At 31.6% G+C, this 21,062-nt stretch overlaps 1 protein-coding gene across 2 annotated transcripts in view; it reads left to right on the top strand.

The window, feature by feature from the left end:
* Positions 1–21,062, top strand: part of LOC148626405 (mediator of RNA polymerase II transcription subunit 12-like protein) — a 43,724-nt gene that overhangs the window by 4,427 nt on the left and 18,235 nt on the right. The window contains exons 6-27 of one of the 2 annotated variants that reach the window (XM_088570372.1): positions 100–259; positions 1,644–1,837; positions 2,191–2,301; positions 2,890–3,032; positions 3,824–4,194; positions 5,448–5,584; positions 6,469–6,600; positions 7,253–7,379; positions 7,799–8,013; positions 9,204–9,312; positions 9,474–10,045; positions 11,085–11,248; positions 11,675–11,783; positions 12,389–12,519; positions 13,236–13,352; positions 13,696–13,837; positions 14,782–14,908; positions 15,753–15,977; positions 16,431–16,557; positions 17,201–17,363; positions 18,014–18,191; positions 19,522–19,577. In XM_088570372.1, the coding sequence (XP_088426498.1) occupies positions 100–259; positions 1,644–1,837; positions 2,191–2,301; positions 2,890–3,032; positions 3,824–4,194; positions 5,448–5,584; positions 6,469–6,600; positions 7,253–7,379; positions 7,799–8,013; positions 9,204–9,312; positions 9,474–10,045; positions 11,085–11,248; positions 11,675–11,783; positions 12,389–12,519; positions 13,236–13,352; positions 13,696–13,837; positions 14,782–14,908; positions 15,753–15,977; positions 16,431–16,557; positions 17,201–17,363; positions 18,014–18,191; positions 19,522–19,577 (3,810 nt within the window). The remainder of the gene's footprint in view (positions 1–99; positions 260–1,643; positions 1,838–2,190; positions 2,302–2,889; positions 3,033–3,823; positions 4,195–5,447; positions 5,585–6,468; positions 6,601–7,252; positions 7,380–7,798; positions 8,014–9,203; positions 9,313–9,473; positions 10,046–11,084; positions 11,249–11,674; positions 11,784–12,388; positions 12,520–13,235; positions 13,353–13,695; positions 13,838–14,781; positions 14,909–15,752; positions 15,978–16,430; positions 16,558–17,200; positions 17,364–18,013; positions 18,192–19,521; positions 19,578–21,062) is intronic. The other variant, XM_088570373.1, reaches the window with a different exon arrangement.

The following is a 21,062-nucleotide window of genomic DNA, read 5'->3' as shown; positions in this document are numbered from 1 at the left end:
TTACACAAGGCAATTAAAAAAAACACTGACATTACCAATTTTTTATTCAAGAAACTGCATGTTTGAATCTTTAGAAGATTGTTTTTTTTTTACTTTCAGGTTCCAACATTTAACAAGAAGGAGGAGATATTTTCTACACTCTGTGAGCAGAACATCCCAATGTATAAATGTGCCTGGTTCATTAAGATGACTGGGGCATACAATGTTGCCATGCAGGAAAATAAGACTAAGAAAAGACAGGCTGTAGATCAGTCAGTTGGTAAGAGAAACACTTAAGTGTCAGTATTTGTAAGAATCATGCAAAATGGGAAAAGACAATTATTTCTACATCATTATCTCTACATCATTGGATTTTCTCAGAAATTTTCAATAGAATCTTAGAAAATGAGATTTTTGACAGACTTATCTTGAAATGTTCATTTTCTGTACATTTCAATTTCAATGAAATTGTAACTTGATGGTCCAGCATGATATGGAACATCTTTTCTGTTTTCCTTGATTCTGATGGTGCAAATAGTCAAATTACACTTTCAAAATGATGTGTTTTTTCATACCATGTTTCACCTACTGCCTGATTCTTACAGGGACTGACACTTAATACTTGAAATAAATCCAAGGTCGAAGTAAGGTTAAGTTGTTGACACTATTAAAATGAATTCATTGCTCTAGGATATCCTTTTTTGGCTGAATTTCACATGTGAAAATTGGGTTATAGTATGGTGAATGTTGGTCTGGCAGGTAGATGCAAGAAGGCAAGGAAATTGTTTTCTTAACATTTTTCTGGGTAAAATACTATTTGCAGCCTCTTGATTTTTATTATCTAGCATCAGGCCTATCGCACATCTTCCTGATTAACGAAAATCAGCCATTTCTGCCTGACCTATTTTCTGTCAAGTGGGGCTGGTAAGATTTTATTGAATGAAAGTTATTAATGATGCTCCCACTATCTCCTATTGCTAATATAGAACTTGAACTAGAGAATGGATCTGATAAGTTTGGGGAAGAGTCATTAATTACCCGAAAGTTCATTTTCAATTGGAGCTTTTCCCTTAAGTAAAAACAAATTCAAGAATACATTTACTAACATTTAATATTTATTACTCTCAATCTCATAATAGAACAAAACAATATTAGAACTAGTATCACAGTTAATTAAAACGTTTGAATGAATAGAGCTATTTTCTTTATTCCAGTCCAGCTCAGCAATACGTTTATAATCTCTTATTGCTAAGCTGGACTGGAATAAAGAAATCAGACTTATTGAAAACACATGCATCCCTTCTTTGTTCATGTATTTACAATACTGTGAAAGTACTATTGTTCTTGGGGTACCAGTTTTCATGGTTTTTATGGATAGGCTAAACCATGAAATTTGGTTCCCAACAAAAAGGAAATTTTCATTGGTGTGTATACTGAAAATCTCAAAACCACTAATGAAAGAATCCATGAATTTGTGTTTCTTCCATAATCCATGAAAATTGGTATTCACAAATCAAAGTACTTTCACAGTACATGTACATGTATATGCAAAATATTTTTGTTATTGGACAGAAAAAATGCATTTTTTAGATTATGAGAAGTCATGTGAACAATTTAATATATGTATTTATATATGAATATATATATATATATTTTTTTTTTAGAATGGTCCCACTCTATGATGAAGTTTCTAAGTGACCAGATTCAGAAGATAAACGAGCCCCATCATAGTGCCCCTGGAGGCCCAACCTCTGGTTTCCTGACCGTCCAGTCTGTACAGCCAGCCTATAAAATGGACCAAGAACTGGCTCAGAAGCAGTGGCAGTTTGGATGTAAACTTGCCAGGCATTTATGTGATGTAAATATGAATTGTTTAGATAGAATGTAGTTATATATATATTGTTTCATCAATAATAAGACAAATTTGATTAATATCTGAGAAAATTGCCTAATGTAACAATAATTGTGTGAGAAAGACCAATATACATGTAACTGCTTAGGAAAGTAATTATCCAGTAATTTAGAATAAAGCTTGCTGTTGAGTGCTACTTATAAGCCAAATGGAAACTTCTTGCTTGTGATATTTTGTGCTATGGAAGTTGGTCATTTTCCATTTCTTGGTGTCAGCTGACTTACATATATATTTGCACTTATTCCTTGTGAAATAAAATGAGATTTATTTTTAAATCATGAATTATTGACAATTTACAGGAGGGTTTATTAGATAGACATGAGTTCCTCACATGGTTGATTGATAGTCTAGATAAGTTAAAACAACCAGATGATGCTGTCATTAAGATGCTCCTTACACAGATTTTAGAGGTATAGTATAGCAATGATCTGTCTGTCAAAGTTGCTTATCCTTACAATATTGGCATAAGGCTCACAAGTTTTAAGGCCTCCTTATGTCTTACGCTTTTTGTCAAATTCCTTACGATTTGGCTAACTCTTTGAATATTTTTCTTTTTCTGGATTTTTTTGGTTCTGTTCCATTTTTTATTTTTTTTTATTTGACTCCATAACTATTGTAATATTGGTCATTTCTACTGTAAGCCAGGACATTTTGTGCCATCATTTTTTCCCTGTTTCTGCTATCAATCTGCTGTCAGGCAGTTTTTAATTCATGATCATTCATCATATTGCATTATAATGTGCTTCAAACAAATATTTGCGCACAGTTTGATTTTCGCATTACGGATCTTTGCGCGAATATAGAGAAATTAAACTGCCACACAAATTTCACGGTTTACAGTATTTGAAAATGTGAAAATACTATGTTCAAGTGTGGTTATGTAGTAAAAAAATATTATAATGCAGGTTGTCATTTACAAATAGAAAAAAAAACATATCAGTTAGTTTGGTTTACTTCTACATTAGTAAGTATAACTTTTTTCTGTTTTCTATTTTTAGTATCTGGATGAGATTACAATGTCAGTATTTCTGTCTAGAAAGTTGGCTCATTATTCCTGTAAGAAGATTGCTATACTGTGCAGTGAGTCTGAGTTCTCTGTCCCAAGAACAGAATCTCCCATGTTAGCCAGTAATGGTCAGGGGTAGGTTATCCATTTATTGAAAGCCTATTAAAATTAGGAGTATTACATGTGATATAGATTTAACAAAATATGTCCATGAACTAAGCTGTGCTTACAGCTAATTGAAATTGAACAGTTCTAATATCAATACAAATCTAGCTTGGCTAATTACTGATTAATATAGCTCTCTAGGTAGAAATCGGCCACGGGACACTTGTGTGATCTTTTGAAGCTGTCTTTTAAGTTTGAATAGCTGTCAATTATGATGATGGATGGCAAATTTAAAGGTTCAAGGTCATCATAATTGACAGTTATTCAAACTTAAAAGACAATGTCAAAGACCACACAGGTGTTTTGTGGTTTTTAAGTAGGACACATATATATATATAGGTGTAATATGGGGCAGATTTTTACTTAGACAGTTATTTAAATTACTTACTAGTCTAGCTAGATTTGTATTAAAATTGGAACTGGTCTATTTCAACTAGCTGTAATACACAATATATTTAGAAAACTATAATTAACATTGAAATAAAAAAATTAGTTGCAGTTCAAAAGAAATTAAATGAAAGTATAAGACCAATGAGAATTGGCATCTACTAAGATTACATGTTTTAGTTGCACTAGTAAAAAATGTAAAAAAAATATATATATTGATCTTTAGAAGTAAATATTAATATTATGCATATTTGTTCAGTTTTTTTAATAGGTAGTTCAATGAGAATTGAGGTTGAGCATAAGTAATGAAACAACTGACATTTTATTAAATGTAATAATTGATTTTTATTAGGATACATGTACCTAATTTTCAGAATGACATCGGCAAACAGTAATCAGATGTTAGCCCAACAGAACCCTTTGGGTGCCGTGTTTCAACAGTACAGTAACTGTCCTCAACACAGAGCCATAATTCTTAGTCTCAGTGCTGTTATACAGTGTATCACACTTGAATGCCCAACTGCTCTAGTCTGGAACAACCTCGGTGAGGGACGTAGCTCTCACTTCATGTGTGCATCACCCCTCGACATGTTACCTTGCCCACCATCTGTATTGCCCATGCCTGAAAATCCTCAGAGGGCACAGATCAGGGCCCAGTTGAAGACAGCAGAAAACCAGATCAGGGCAAGAGGGAGGTCAGCAGAAATGAAATGGTCATCAGATAAATGTCAACAATCAACAAGGGGTATGCTGGAAAACAATTAAATGGCTTTAATAGTGTAACAATCTCTGTTAATAACTGAAAGTGCTGTTCATTTTGCGGTTTACAAGACCTTAGGTTATGAAAAGTTTTTGGCATTCTTAAACTCGATAAAGGAACATTAAAATGGCAAGCAATAATTAGTTTTCAATCAGTAAATGAACAACAAAACTACCAGTCATGCTAGTATTCCTGATAAATCAAAGAAAACATAGAAAATTTCCTTTCATTAACTCCCAAATTACACAAAGATACTGACATGACTTTTTCCCATCAAAAACAGAAATCCACTTTATTCATTCAGGATTTACCACTACAATGCTTGTTTTTACAGTGTACTTTCTTCCCACTGCAGATTTTCATTTTTTCAGCTGCTTAAATTCATGTCTGTAAATTGTCCATGTTATTTTGTGATGGGGAAAAAGTATTTTCTATGTTTATTGTATGATACATGTACATGTAAGTTAATTTATTTCAGGATATATTACAGGTATGACACATTGACAGAGTTTATCTTTCTATTTTTACAATTAAAGAATAGAACCTTGATTCTCAAACTATTGTACACTTTCTTTTTTAAAATTTAGTGTGATGCAAAAGTTTGACAATGCTGCAAGATAAAAAATTGAATAAATTTATTGCATTTTCTTTAACTTCCACTGAGAATCAAGGAAAAATGATTTTAATTTTTTGCATTTGTTTTTCATTTTAAAAGTTTATAGATTTTGCTATTTTTTTTTGCCCCGCCATTAATGCTTAGGGCATTTTACATGTAGATATTGGTCTGTACATCTGTTACCATATTGTTGTCAATCACACTTCAAGTTTTAATACATGCTTTTCTTTTTTATTCAAGTTAAACATGCATTTAGTGAGAAAAAAAAAAACAGAATGATAAATTTAACAAATTGACAGAAAACTTTATGACAAAGTACCGAGCAGAGCATTAGTATTTCAGGAAGTTTATTTTTTTTCAAAGTCAGCATTATTTATACTTTAAAGACTAATTAGTGAAGGTCTTATTAGTGAATAACATTTTGAATTCCCCATTTCCTTTGAAATTTGCTGTGGTAGAATTATGTATAAATTGAATTATTTTCGCTTAGGTCAATTTTCCCAGTCATGTTATGTATAGACATAAAAGTATTTACTCAATTTTCTATAGTAATTTCATGTGAGCAATATTAATCTTCATTCTAATGCAATTCTTTACTTTTTTATGCTTCACTTTTCTGCAGGGCACACAATATCTAAAGTACTAGAAGTCCTGGATACCTTAGACAGACATAACTTCCACAAAGTGGAAACTGATAGTTCCTTAGATACTCTCTATGATAAAATATTTGCAGCCAATCTACACAAAGATGGGAATGAGGTATGGTACATGTACATTGTACATTAAGAAATGTCCAGTCTTTGAATGTAATTTTATTTTAAATAATCATTCACAAGTGTTGACAAGTTATAGCCGCACTCATTAGAGTGGGGGCTATATTGCAATCACCTTAGGGTTATTCTAAGAGAGCCTGTATGGAAGGGTTTGACGGCAAATGATATAACACCCCACTACCCGTAGAATCAATATAAAGTTTTCATAACAATGTATGACTGTGTATGCTTTGAAATGCCCCCACCAATACAACTTTTAAAATGTGCTGCCTAACCTCCCTGTACATTTCTCCTGGAACAGCCCTTTTTCCATCTGTCTGTCTGTTACACTTTCTTATAATAAATTTTTCTCAGGTTCTATTGGATGGAATGCTTAGATATTTGGTATACATTCTTTTTTTGATGACTCATACCATGTCTTCCATTTCATATAAATGAAATAGTTTAATTAGGGTATTCATAGTATGACATAGCATACCACATCTTGTTGTTATAAAACCGTACAGTAATTTGTAGCAGTATAAGTGAGGCCTAAATATCAGAATTTTGAAATCAGAAAAAGAGATTCTTGACTTACATGTTAATAAATATTGTTTCAATTTTTATAGTTTCAATGTCATAGTGATTTAAAACAGACATTACTAGCAAGAAAATTAGTGAGAAATAAACATGTCATAAACAGTGTACATGTTTCATGGAAACAACCGTAGAACTTTTAATTTAGGAAAGTTATATTAAGAATTTTATATAGAAAATTTAACTTATTAAACTTGGTTAGGAAATTTTATTGCATGTACATTAACATTCACACGTTATTACTTTTACCATACATACATGTACTACAATGTATATACATATTTTGTTTTTTAGTCTTTCCTGAGTTTAGAGCCAATAATTAACTTGTTGATAGATTGGGCAGTAAGTACACAGAGAAGTGGTAACTACAGAGCTGTTGTAGTGGCCAAACTTATAGAGAAATTACAGAATGAACTTAGGACAGAGGTAAAATACATTATGTTAAGGGGTTGAATTCGTGGAGTATAATCTGACTTACCATACTACATGTATATACATGTACATTGTAACAAGACATAGGCTCTGCTAAGTTGAGGCTTTTGTACATGTAGGAAATCAAATAGCTTCATAATTGGCTTGACATCCTAAATTGTGACAATAAGTATCTGCAATAGTACATTGATTTACAGCACATGTACATGTAGGTCTATCATTTACTAAACCATAAAAACCAGTTATGTTAGTAAGCTAACTTGATCATTCTTTAGGATTTTAGTCCAAATTCACAAACTTTGGTTGGACTAGTTGTAAGGACCAGATTGAAAAAACATCAAATTAAGGTAAAATGTTTTGATATTGTACCTGTTTACAATGACTTGGCCAGCTTTTCCCAAGTCAGTAGTATGAGAGTAGGTATAATCTTTCACTATAACATGGATTTTGGTATCTCAGTGGCTTACATGTACAATCAATTTCTGGAGCCCAAATGGCTGGAATACTACCAGTTTGGCAAACCACTTTATAAGTCCATATTATTTGCCATCAATAACTTGAAAGCTGTGCATTTCCCGCACTGATTTTTTATTGTCCTTCTGAGTTTGAGTTACCTAGGATCTATTGTATGGTTAAATGTTTGCAGAAATATGGAGAATCTGATATGATGACTGACAAAGAGTCTGTAGCCTCTGATACCCTGGTCTCTACAGAAACTCCTGTGTTCCAGAATATTCTCTTCCAGTTCTTAGATGAGAGGGCTTGTTGTTTAGGTAACTCAAATCAAATGGTATTTTAAAGTTTGAAATTGAATTGTACTTCCTTACACTGCAAGATGTTGTGTTTATTTGTTTTGGTAAAACTTATACAGTTTTAATAATCACTATAATTGTATTCTTCTTACTTTCATTATTAAAAAAAAAAGTTATCAAATGGGAATTTTTTAATTGTTGCTCTCTCAGATTAATTGGAAATATATTTTGTTGAAATATCTATATTCATATTATTTGTTTTTATTTTATTGTGAACAGCTTGTCAAATTCTGTCCTCTCAAATGTCAGGTGTAATGTTTATTGAGATCAAAATCAATTTTCTGAAAGATACATTTTGTAAAATTTTAAGTTAGAATGAAGTCAAAATATTTTTAATTACACCTGTTTATGTAATGACATTTCTTGATTAAAAACTTCAGATGAAAATCCAACAGATGAAAACAAGCAAGGTTTTGCCAACCTGATCATGTTATTCTGTGAACTGATTCGCCATGATGTTTTCTCCCATGATGCATACATGTGTACTTTGATATCCAGAGGAGATTTGTCCTCTTCTCCTGACATCATCTCTTCAATGGCTGATAGTATTGACCTCTCCAGCGTCAAGAGTCAGAATGAGAGCATTAGGAATGAGGTATTTACTCAGATTTTATTAACTTAAAATTCATCTTCAGTCCCTTTTAATCTGGTCTGCTGTTGAAGATAAAACAAATCTCATCATACATGGAGTTAGTATACTTTGAATAGGAATATGAAACAGTTTCATTCAGACCACTTTTGAAACATAATTATGTGTTAAGGATTAGACTTAATTTTCTTTTCAAATTCAGATTTTACCGTCAGTTTTGTACTGTATACTTACTCCTTGTTTGTTAACCTTGTAAAATCAACTCTGAAGGATGTTTGACATGATTGTGTGATAAGTCAGTGTGTTACATGTATGATGTGATAGATCAATTTGTTACATGGATGATGTGATGAGTCAATTTGTTACATCTATGATGTGATGAGTCAATTTGTTACATGGATGATGTGATGAGTCAATTTGTTACATGGATGATGTGATAAGTCAGTTTGTTACATGTATGATGTGATGAGTCAATTTGTTACATGGATGATGTGATGAGTCAATTTGTTACATGGATGATGTGATGAGTCAATTTGTTATATCTATGATGTGATGAGTCAATTTGTTACATCTATGATGTGATGAATCAATTTGTTATATCTATGATGTGATGAGTCAATTTGTTACATCTATGATGTGATGAGTCAATTTGTTATATCTATGATGTGATGAGTCAATTTGTTACATGTATGATGTGATAAGTAAATTCGTTACATGTATGCTTTAGTGTTTACCTCTTAAATTAAATTCAAATTGTAAAAATTTCCTTGACTTAAGTACCAGTCCACATAAAATTCAGACACTACCAATGGTTAAGTGATTCATGGTGTAAAAAAACTCACCAAACAAATGATGCTTTTTCAGTCTACATGTGCTATACTTTCACATAACGATAATTATTTCTGCATTCAGATCTGTACTTTTGAGAAAATCATACATTTATCTCCCACTAAAATCAACCAAATCAAACCAAATCAAGAATGATAACTCTTGCAAAATGCTTATTTCTTGTACAATCTATATAAATTTTATCTCAAAAGCGCAACAACCAAATTAAAAACTAAGACAGGTTATGTGATCAGTAACTGTTTCTGAACATGAAATAAAACTGAATTGGATGGGTTTTTGACATGTATGAATCACCTTCTGTCTGATTTTCATAAAGACTGCTACTTCATAAATTATAACTTTTTCAGCCACAAGAAGACATAAAGATAGATTTTGACATTAATATGGACACAGATTTTGGAAGTTTGTTTGGTCCTGTTGTAAAAGATGAACAGAAAACTAGCCCTGAACAACCTGGTAGGTTTTGTTATTGGTATTTTTTGGAGGGGCAGGGGTTTGTAAAGGTCATGTCATATTACATGTATTTAATTGGAAGAAAATATTTGTACATGTACATTAAAATGATTAAATTTGAATGGAAAAAGCATTAATCTTGTTAAAATAATTTTTTTTTTCAGCTTCTGTAAAATCTGTGAAATCTGAGAAGGACACTTCTATGAATGTGTCTGCTGCAGAGCAAGTTCAGCAACCCAAAGGTCCATCTCGTCACATGTTATACGCACAACACTTCCCTATTCCCCAAGATGAAATGTCCTCACATGAATGTAACCAGAGAATTACAGTGTTGTATGGAGTGGGTAAAGCCAGGGAAGAGGCTAGGCATATTAACAAAAAAGTGACCAAAGAGACACTACGATTATTTGGCAAAAAGAACTGCATCGATGTTTCTAGTGGTGACTTAGGAAAAAATAAAAAGAAAAAGGAGAAAGAGTTGGGTGATGCCAGCTCAGTTCAGTCAGCTGGAAGTTTTGAAAGTGTATTTGAAGGAATTTTTAACAAGTTTCAAAAACTATCATACTTTGATCAACATGTTGTGACGCAGTCATGTGTATCTGCAGTTCTTGAACAGATCAGTGCTTTTATTAATGAGAACTCTGATTATCTCCCCTTAGTGGAGAATATTTCTTTCCTGTTTGATTTGATGGAATACTCATGTAATATTTATGGTTTACTTGAATTCTCTGTTCAGGTTAGTTTATTTATCAAGGCTCACAAACAAAGTTTGCAGACTTGTTAAATTTTTTTTATACACTTAGATAAAAAAATTAATATTGGTTTCATATATATGATGTTATACTTACTATAAACAATGTTTTCTAATTTTTAATTGGTGATACAAAATAACCTGGTTTGCGGCAGTTTACACTAGCGGTTTATAAAAAGTGTAATCTGGCCTAATCCAGGTTATTTCCTATGACCTGTTAAAATTTATTTTAAAAATTTCTTATAATGTAAATAATTCCATATGGATTCAAATCCAAATAATAAGATTAGGTTCATAATCAAAATGATATTTTGTTTGAGATTATTTGAATCATGGAGTGCAGACTGATGTTAATGACGTCACCTTACCAAATCAGGTTATACATAATACTTCGGTTTGATTAAAGAGAACAAACTAATCAGTAGGCTTGTTACACATCATTTTTTTTTTTTTATAAACAGGGATTGAATTTCAGAATTTTTTCCACTAGCTAAATGTAGCATAAACTGAAATTTTACACTCGTTTAATTTAAATTTTTTGGGCCATTTCTGGACATGACCTATATTACATACAGAATTCCACTAGCAAATTTTTGCAAGTGGAAATAGTTTCTACTAGCAAAATTGAATTTCAGGTATTTCCCCTTAAATTCAATGCTGTGTTCATGCTACTTTGTAATTCCGAATTGTGTGGTAAAAACATCTTGGATACATATTCATTTATTCATGAGAAATTCTATGCAAATCTACATGTTTATAGTACTGTGAAAGTACTTTAATTCGTGAATACCAATTTTCATGGATTAGGGAAGAAACACAAGTGCATGGATTCTTGAATTCATGGTTTTGAGGTTCTCGGTATACACATGAATGGGATTCTCCTTTTCATCGGGAACCAAATTTTGTGGTTTGGCCTACCCATGAAAACCATGAAAATTGGTACCCCACAAACATTAGTACTTTCACCATATCTGGTGATGAGATTTGAATAATCATGTACTTTATAATCTCTTTTGATTTGTAGTTGTTAAAAGATCTGAGTAACGCTGATGACAAACTGATGGAGCTTAAATCCAACCTACGTGGGACTTACACTACATCATTGTGTTTGTGTATTGTTGGTGTGTTTAGAAAGTATCATGCTTATCTTCTGGTCTCTAATGATCTTACCATACAGGCTTTTGAAGGGTAAGTGATTGAGACAATCAGAAAGTTGTTACTAGCAACTTACATGTGTAGTGTGTGTAAATTCTTTAAATAAAGGATTTTAGGAAAAAACATTTCAACCGTCATGTTAGTTTTAGTACTTAGATACACATGTACAGTAGCAGTAAAGTTGTGAAAGTTAATCATGTTCAAAAACAGTTTTTGTGGTTACATAATTCTTGCATGAAATCAGTTTACAAGTCAAGTTACATGTAATTAAATGATTTGATCAGAGATTATTTGCTAAATAACAGTAAATTCTGGTTTATGTGATATAAACATCCTACTCATCAAATATTCCCATTAAAAAATCACTTTGGTATTATAGTTGAGTGTTCCTAATCAGAGGGATGCAGTTCAGCCTTCCCTGACTTATTTACATCTATAGAGTATTAACATTTATTTCAGGCTGATTGGTGTAGTTAAGCATGTCTGTAACCCTGCGGACTGTTCATCATCAGAGAGATGTATTCTTGCCTACCTGTATGATGCTTATACATCATGTTGCTATCTTGTGGTAAGTTTGGGTATTGAAAGCTTTTTTTACACTTATTTGCCCATAAATTAGTGACTATAAGCTGTTTGATATAGTGGTATAGGTTCTTACATTCATCACTACCAAATTTCTAATATTTCTTCCATTTGTGCAAGAAACTTTTTTCAACCAATCATTTTGCTGCATTCTACATGTGATCAAATCTGATTTCATACTTTGAGACAAGGATACTCTTATTTCTAGTAATGGGAAATTTTCCTATCACACATACAGTTAAGATTAAACTTGTGATGTTTGAGATATCAGGATAAAATATTTCATGATATCTTGCAAAGAAATAGCAGCAAGCAGGGAATACTTATCAGAAAATTATTTTAAAACTGAGAAAGAAATCAAAGTTGAAGAAAATGCAACACCAGGAAATGACAGACACCATTAGGTAAAATTTCAACTGTCCTTAAACTCAGTGTGGCCTATTTAGAGAACTTGAAATCTTACTTGAGGGTGTCTGAGATTTCTTTGTCTTGTACTCACAATACTTTTCAAGGAAAAAATTTAGGATTTAATTGTCATCTATAGGTAGATGTTAAAATAGTTTCATTCTTTTATCTAAACTATCTTTACAGGAAAAGTTTTCTGAGATGTTTAGCAATGCTTACCGTAAAATGAAGATGACATTGTATGCTACCACAACACCTCTTGCATCTAATGCTGTATGGGACCCTTCATTCATGATTGATTACATCAATAACACAAAGTAAGTCTGTGTATTAATAATCTCAAACTAAGGCATTATATGTAGATGTGCAAGAAAGAAGATAATTATTGTCCATAGCCTGCAAAAGATATAATCCAACATGAAAGTTTTACATAATGAAACCTAAGGCCATACAAAAAAATGCCTATGCTCTCAGGCCACTTTTTTAAAAAAAATTGCTTAGGGAGGGAGGTTTTTTCTTTTGATTAGAAGGAAGTTTTTTCTTTTTTTTCAAAAAATTTCATCGAAGTGAAGAATTCTGTAAATGTACAGGATGTTGAGAAGTTAAATAAAATACACCATGGCTTTAATACTTTATTTGAATTATGAGATGTGGCAAGAAATAAGAGCCATCTCTATGTCATGAGACAAACTTCCTTTTTTAATAATCAATGTTAAATAACAGCCTCATTGGCGCAGACAATTCTGTTAACTGATTTAAAGTCGATTTTGGTCCAAATATTAAAATTTTCGGATTTCACTGCAATAAAACCAGATGCTGGAGGGGTTTTAGGGATGCGTTGGGGCCTGAGAACCTAGCATATTTTTTTTTAGCCGAAGTGCAACTCATCCTTTACCATTCAATGGGTTGGAATGAAATTTTATGGGAGCTTTGAAATCATAGGTATGAACAAGAAAATGCTGTATTGATATATTTTCTTAAATCAACTTTTTATTCTGGATGATTATTTTTATATCTAATTATGTTCTGACAGAGCCCATCACCAACATGAATCTACAGTTATAAAACAGCTGACAGATACACCTGCCAATAGATACAGCTTTGTTTGTAATGCTGTCATCCATGTTTGTAACTCTACATCCATAGAAAGGTAAGTCACATGACAGTCATGTGCTTATCAGTAGCCCTTTATCCATGTAAAATGTATATCCAGCACTTCCCTCATCAATTATGTAGGATGGCCTTGTCATTGATATTTACTGTTTTTGTCAGAATTAAGTCAGAGAAATATTCTTTTTAACAAGCTGAACTTATATGTAAATTTTTCTTTTGATGAGCCTTTCCGCAAAACTGTTTTTTATCGATCCTTTCCTTTCCACTTGCAAAATATATTTTCCAAACTTTATTATTGTTAACTTTTAAGACTTGTATCAAACTAGTTGTTGATTTATAAACCTGTTGATTAATTTCAGTTTTTATAATGATTATTTCAGACTGAATGAGATATCTATCTTGTGTGCTGAACTGACTGCTCGATATAATGCTCTAAGTTCTGATTGGTTAGGAGTTCTACAGTCTCTTTGTTGTCTGTCCAATCATAGCTGTGGATTTATAGATCTGTTGACACAGTGTGAGGTAAGTAAATCCTAAGTTGTGATTGGTTAGTTGTTATAAAGTCTTTATGTTGCTTGTCCAATCATGGCTTTGGCTTTATTAATCTGTAGATCTGTTAAGTACCAGTCCATATAAAATTCATACACCGTCCATATAATAGTGATTCATGGTGAAGAAAAACCCACCAAACAAACAATGATTTTTCAGTCTTCATATGCTGTATTTTTACATAATGGTTGTTCTTTCCACATTCAGATCTGTACTTTTGAGAAAATCGTACAGTTATTTCCCACTATAGTCAACCAAATCAAGCCAAATCAAGAGTGATATCTCTTGCAAAGTGCTAATTTCATGTGCAATCTCTATAAATTTTATCTCAAAAGCACAACACTCAAATGAAAAACTATGAGTGGTTATGTGGTCTGAACTTATTCTGAATAAGAAATAAAAGTTAATCGGTGGGTTTGACATGCATGAATCAACTCTGATGTTTAAAAAAGACTGCTACTTAATACCATATGAAATAAAGAATCAGTTACTAAAGAAGAAAGTTGCTGTTGAGATAAATGATATATTTAATTCAGTGTTATTACAGTTATCCTGTCTAAAATGGACTTTAAAATTAGCTGGGGTTAGACAGTTGTTTTGTTTATCAAGGTTCAAAATACAATAAAACTTTATATATAGAGGGTTTAAAAAGTGTCTGGGTTAGAATGGGACACAGAAGATAAAATTTTCATCAAATGATCATGTAATTACCTCATGACTTAATTCTTCATTCAGGATCAGATTTGTAGATTTTGATAAGGGAGATTTCCTAGAAATTTGGTATATTTTGTCCAAGCAATGTATGAAATTTCACAAATTTTCCAACTATAGGGGGCTCCAACCATAGAGTTCTTAAACATCCAACACTGTTATCAATTTGTTGAATCAAATTACACTACCATGTTTCATTTTTTTAGGTGAGTGACATGTCAATTCACAACAACCTGGCTGTATTCACCACTATACTGGTAGCCAGACACTGTTTTTCTCTACAAGATCTGGTAATTCATGTAATATTGCCATCTCTCCTAGCTGTCAAAACTGGTAAGGCAAACATAAATTGATTTGTTGTTCTTAGGTCCTTCCTTGTCTTTTTTTTTAGACAAAACAAAAATGCACTTCTTTCATCAATTTTTTTGGCAAAAGGGTTTGTGAGTCTCATTCTAGTTTCACACTTTCCTGGAACATATTGAAGTCCGTAGACCGATCTGCATTGTATTGTTTACATCTGGTATCTGGAAAGTGTGCATTATTGCAAAATATTCTATTTATTACTTGTTCTAGAACTTTAATCATGTAGAATTTTATTTTTGTCTTTTTTTGTGGTTATTTCACACAAAAACATAATTTACTTTTATTACTGAACTTGACGTTTTCTAGATGATAAAGTTTTCATGCATTTGAAAGGTAGAAAAGGACTTATCATTGGTAAACCATGAAGAGTTTGATACATGGAAGAAATATCGTATGTCTGGTTCTGTCAAATGATTGATTTTGAAAATTTCCAAAAACAACAACAAAATTTTGGCTGAATACTCACCATTCACCTACATGTATAGTGTACTTTTGAGAATCTGTAGGTCTTATTGTCATATATGTAAAACTGTTACCAAAACATTAGTAGAGTACTGTGATAGTATTATTTTTCATGGGGTACCAAATTTCATGGTTTTCATTGGTAGGGCAAACCACAAAGTTTGGTTTCAAATTAAAAGGAGGTTCCCATTGATGTGTATACTGAAAACCTCACAACCACGAATTTAAGATCCACGAACTTGTGTTTCTCCCCTCATCCACAAAAATTGGTATCCAATTAATTAAAATACTTTCTTTCACGGTAATTTCTTAGAAGATAAATTAACATTAATCTTTTGTTCTTTTCTTTCAGCATCAGGAGATCAAGATGCTGAACCTGGAGCAAGACTGACATGTCAGATATTGTTACGTTTGTTTAAGACATCAGACATGAACACTTTTTCCTGGTATGGGAATTGTGGGAAATCGAACCAATGTAACATCAAGTCGTCATGTGACAAACATCTCTTGATAGCAGCCCATGACAGTATATCAGTAGGACCTGTATTAGCTGTTCTTAAAGCTATGCTTGTTCTTAGTAAGTACTGCAGTTGAAGAACTGTTCTTTTTTGTGGGATATCAATTTTCATGGTCTATATGGTTAGGACAAACTACAAAATTCAAAGGATAAGGGTCAATAAGGTTTTTATTTAGCCCAATACTTTACTCATTTTTGGACAGTCAAAATCTTAATACAAGATATTTTGACATGATAATATGATAAAATGAAAACAGCAAATGGCAAACAATTTAAACTCAAACTATTTATATATTATGGGCTAATTTAGAGACTTAATGACACCCTTCCTTCAAAAATCATTGACAGAAGTTATTTATGGTCTGACATTTTTGTCAGACCACAAATTTATACCTGAGAATATAGAAGCATTCAGAATTTTCATATATGTGGTTCAGGGTTTACATATTCTATTAAAAGGAGGAGACACATGTTTTTGCATTAAAATCAAACTATTTTTCTTTCAAATTCTAGGTGATGTATGCAGTGATGATAATAGAAGTAAATCTGGCAGTAAAAAAGACAACATGAGTGACAGAGACATCATTAGCTCATTACTCGATAGTATTGGAGAAGATGATGATGTTGATATGATGTTAGGGTAAGGGGTTATACTCAATAGTAAGGGGAGGACAATGGTTTTGTTATGATGTTAGGGTAGGGTTTTATTCTCAGTAGTGTTTGGGAGGATGATGATGTCGATACAATGTTAGGGTATGGGGTTATATTCAATAGTATTGAGGGGGATGATGATGTCTATATGATATTAGGGTAAGGTTTTAATACTGGATAATAATGATGATGTTACCAATATGATGTTAGGGAAAGACCACAGTTTTTGGCAGTTAAAGTGCAGACGATAATGTCAACATAATGGTTTATGGCTTCAAAACTTGATAGTATTTGGGAGGACAAAGATATTAAAACATATACATGTATGATAATAGTGCAATGTTTGAATTGATAATATTGCAGGGAAGGTCTTTCATGCACATATGTAAATGTATCTGGACAATTCAGTCTCCTATACCAACAATATTGTTGGTAGGCTTGGGTACAGTACATTTGATCACATATTCAAATTTTTACAAATTTTAGGAAATTTAAATGAATTATAAAAAGTCTAGATTTTGCATACCTTGAACAGAAATTTGTAGAATTAAAGCAATTAAAACTTTTCTTTCTCTCTGATGCTTTCACATAGTTTATTATAAAATTCATTATTACAATTTTCTTCTATTTAGGACAACAAAGTGGAAAGCCAAGGAGTCGTCATTGAGTGATTTTGCTCGCCATGCAATGAAAGAAATGTGTCGTCAGGAATGGGTACGAGAGAAATTCTTGAAAGATCCAGATGCAGTTCTAAGCTCTGATCTTCTCCTAGATCAGATGTTGACCAACAAACAGGTTTGCATTTCCATGAAATATGCACACATGGCACACAGCACACAATACCATTTTACACAAAACTGACAAGGTACATGATCTGTTCTAAATCCTAGATTACGACAAATATTTATGTTTTTATATTAAAGGGAAATGATGCAGACATTATGTTATACTTTAATGATTAGAAATTGCTAATCATTGATTTTTTTTTTTGCAGTGATGCATTGAGATACAAACACATAACTGATAAATGTTGCATGGACATGAATCTATTGATAAATGCGTATACATTTTTTTTGTAACCATTCATTCTCGTGATACAGACATTACACACTCACAAATTACATGATAATGCTAAAATGAAAATTTGTGCTTGAGGAGGCGTAAGCAACGGACTGAATATGTAGAACACTAAAGCGCAAGCATTTTTAAGAATCAGGCAAAATGAGAAATCCAAAACACGAAATACTTTCACTCAAGGAAGTATTCTCAGACCTTGACCTTCAACCCTTTTAATTGACACTTTGTTGAGGACTTTTGATTTTCTTCAAGTGGACCCTTTATTTATAAACTTTAAACAGCCTAAATCCCCCTCCTCCTGAAACTAAATTTGAAGCCCTGAACAACAACGAGATAAAAATGTTTTCTAAATGTATCTTATTCATCAGGCACAACAAATACTACATATGATATGCTATCCAAATGGTGTACCAAACCAAGTGGATGGCCAGGATCATGAAACGAAGGAGAACATTCAGCGAGTGTTACAGAATCTTAATCTTTGGGACTTCAGAGTCTGCTCATTGGAGCTACAGCTCATGTTCAAGCAGTGTGCAACACAAGCAGTAAGTAGAGATGTTATATTTTTTTTAATGCTATGAACTTTGACCTTTAAATATTTTTTAAGCTTGGTGAAAGTTGTTTTGCTTACAGGACAGTAGGGTTTTTATTGGATGAATTGTTATTTTACAACTTGAATCTGAAGGATTATTATTGGGTAATTTTATAAATTAGTGAATGCATGTTATTTACTGAAGGGATTGTAATTTTTTGGAGAAAAATATATTATGTACGTGTATTAATTGGTAAGTTGTTTATGGTTAAGCAATAACTGTTTGCAGGCATACTGCTTACAGTATATTTCATAAATTTGATATTTTAAATTCTAAAATAATTGGCATTTGTTTTATTTCACTATTGACTAATTTGAATATCAGAAATCTTAGAGAGGTTTCTTACTATAAAAAGTCATTGAAGAAATATATTGTAACTGACAGTGTGCCTGTAATTGGTAGTGAAGGGAGATGTTATTGTTATAGGTGGTAACTAACATATCAATAAGGTCAGGCCATTTACATGTACGTTTAGGTTTTCATCTTCTTTTTCTTTCCATGGAAAGATTTTTCCATTACATGATTTCTGTTGGGTTTCTTCAAGAAAAACTAGTGAGATTTATAATATCAATAAAGGGGCTTGACTTAAAAAAGATGAGAACCTAAAAGTCAAGTTTTCATGGCCTTACAAGTAAGTCTTAATTGCTTTGGGAGCTGTTTTTGAATTGAAAGGGTGGGAATATGAGGAGGCAATTTTAAGTGAATTCTGTAAATCCAAATTTTCAATGGAAGTGACTAGATCATTCCTTAGTTGCAGAATACAGAGTTACCTTCCATAAGAAACCAGTTATCTTTCTTTTTAAAGCTGAAGTGTTGTAAATAAACAATTTCATGACTTTACTTAAATTTTGAAGAGCAATGTAGTTAACATTTGAAGTGAAATCACATGAAAATTTTCAGTGAAAATGCATTTTACAAGAGCTTTCTATAGAGAGAGTGAGATAATTCAGTGAATCACTGTTTACTTATAATTTCCCTTGTCAGTGAAAAATAAAGAAATTATTGCAAAAATTTAAGAATACACATGCTGTTAATATCATAGATAAAGTAGCAATTAATAGATTATTAATGTTCATCTTTTCGTATACATTTTTCTATACATTGAACATCATCAAAAATTATACAATTTATGAAAAGAGGGAATGTGTTCTGTTTACTGCAAATAGGGAATCTGAAAAGAATGTTTCATGGAAATCTTTCTTCAAGTTTCGAATAAATTACCCACTCATTTCTTTTCATTCTTGAACAGCCATGATATGAAATGTTATTTTTGTTTTTGTTGGACCCCACTTCAACCCATGACAAGTCCGTCGTAAAGAAATCCAGCACACAGTCTGCCGTGAGTAAACAAAAAATTGACAGCTGTGCCACAAAGACATGTTCCTAAAATTATTGTAGTGCCTTAGAAAAACAATCACAATGTAATTATAGATCTGTACCTTGTGGTTAGAGAGTTTGAACTAGAAACGGTTGATCGTAGAACAAATTTTTGACTTGGCTGTCATTTATTCAGTTTTTTTCCTGTTTGTATCATTTTACATTAGATATATGTTAATAATTGTGAGACATATAACTGATCTAGAAAAAATGACCCAACTATATTTTATCTTTAGCCATTTTAATCCATACTGAATAGGGATATCTACTAAAAGTCAGGTTAGATAACTCTTTGTGTTTTGTAAAAAGGATAAGCTAAAAATATTAATTTCAAATCATAAACTCCATATCATAAATCAAAACAATTTTCTGAAGTAGGTGGTCTATTACAAGAAGTTTTATATTGATTTCATTAAAAAATTGAATAAAGGCCCTGTTTCCTGCATATTTATGATATACCCTTTAAACCCTCACACACATGTAAGATCTATGGAATACACAAATGCTGTGTAATTTTTACACAGAAAGAGTAACCAACAATAACTAAAGTTATAATTGAATTTCAAGATTTTGTATATTGTTAGTCCCCCTTTTTTTCCACAATACATGTAAGTATAGCTGTAATTGAATCTGTAATTGAATCTCTGAATTAAAAAAATTCAGTCTCTATATTTTACAAAGTTTCAATGGAGTTATTATTGCTTTGGGTTTGTCTTTGAAAAAAAAGAGGCTTTCTGACTGTTAGCTGAAATGCCTAAAATAGTTCATTGCAATCCTTAAACCTAAAAAAAAATATTCTGACCATTTACTTTATTTTCTTAAAATCGATGTCCTTTCTTTTCTGAAAAAAAATATTTCCTAAAATAAGCGATTTTACATGACTGAAATTGTATCCTCATTTTTTTCCCATTGTTCCTTTTATTTGTAGTCTTGAGTTGTATTTTAATGTATATTATGTAATTTGAAAATTTATTTAATATGAGAAATAAATTTTTTTCTTATATTTGAATGAATTTTATATACTTATATGTATGAATGAATCATTTTATAAACTTTCTGGGCTCTTGCTTCTATAATAAAATTTATTATAAAAATGTTATTTGAAAAGCAATAACATTGATCTTGTGTCTAAGACACTCAGCTCTTTCATTACGTTATTTGAACATACTTTCAACTTTTCATCTTTCAAATTATAATTAATTATTATTGAAATAAATAAATTAAAAATGTATGAAAAATAAAGAATGCTCCTATTTGCAAACATTTTACATTATTACACATTTTCTGCTTTAAAGTCGATATAATTTTAACAATTAACTGTCATTTTACCTTAATTTTTTTACTTCATGTCAACTCATAACAAATTCTTTAAAAAAAAAAGTTAAAAATGCATTGTGCTCTGTTTAATTTTTTTTTTATGAAGTCCAGATAATCCTAATTCTTTTCC

This window comes from Perna viridis, chromosome 2, assembly GCF_037379345.1.
Source record: "Perna viridis isolate PV_CMFRI_1.1 ecotype Kerala chromosome 2, ASM3737934v1, whole genome shotgun sequence".
Classification (NCBI taxonomy): domain Eukaryota; kingdom Metazoa; phylum Mollusca; class Bivalvia; order Mytilida; family Mytilidae; genus Perna; species Perna viridis.
This window is presented reverse-complemented; position numbering and strand designations above follow the sequence as displayed.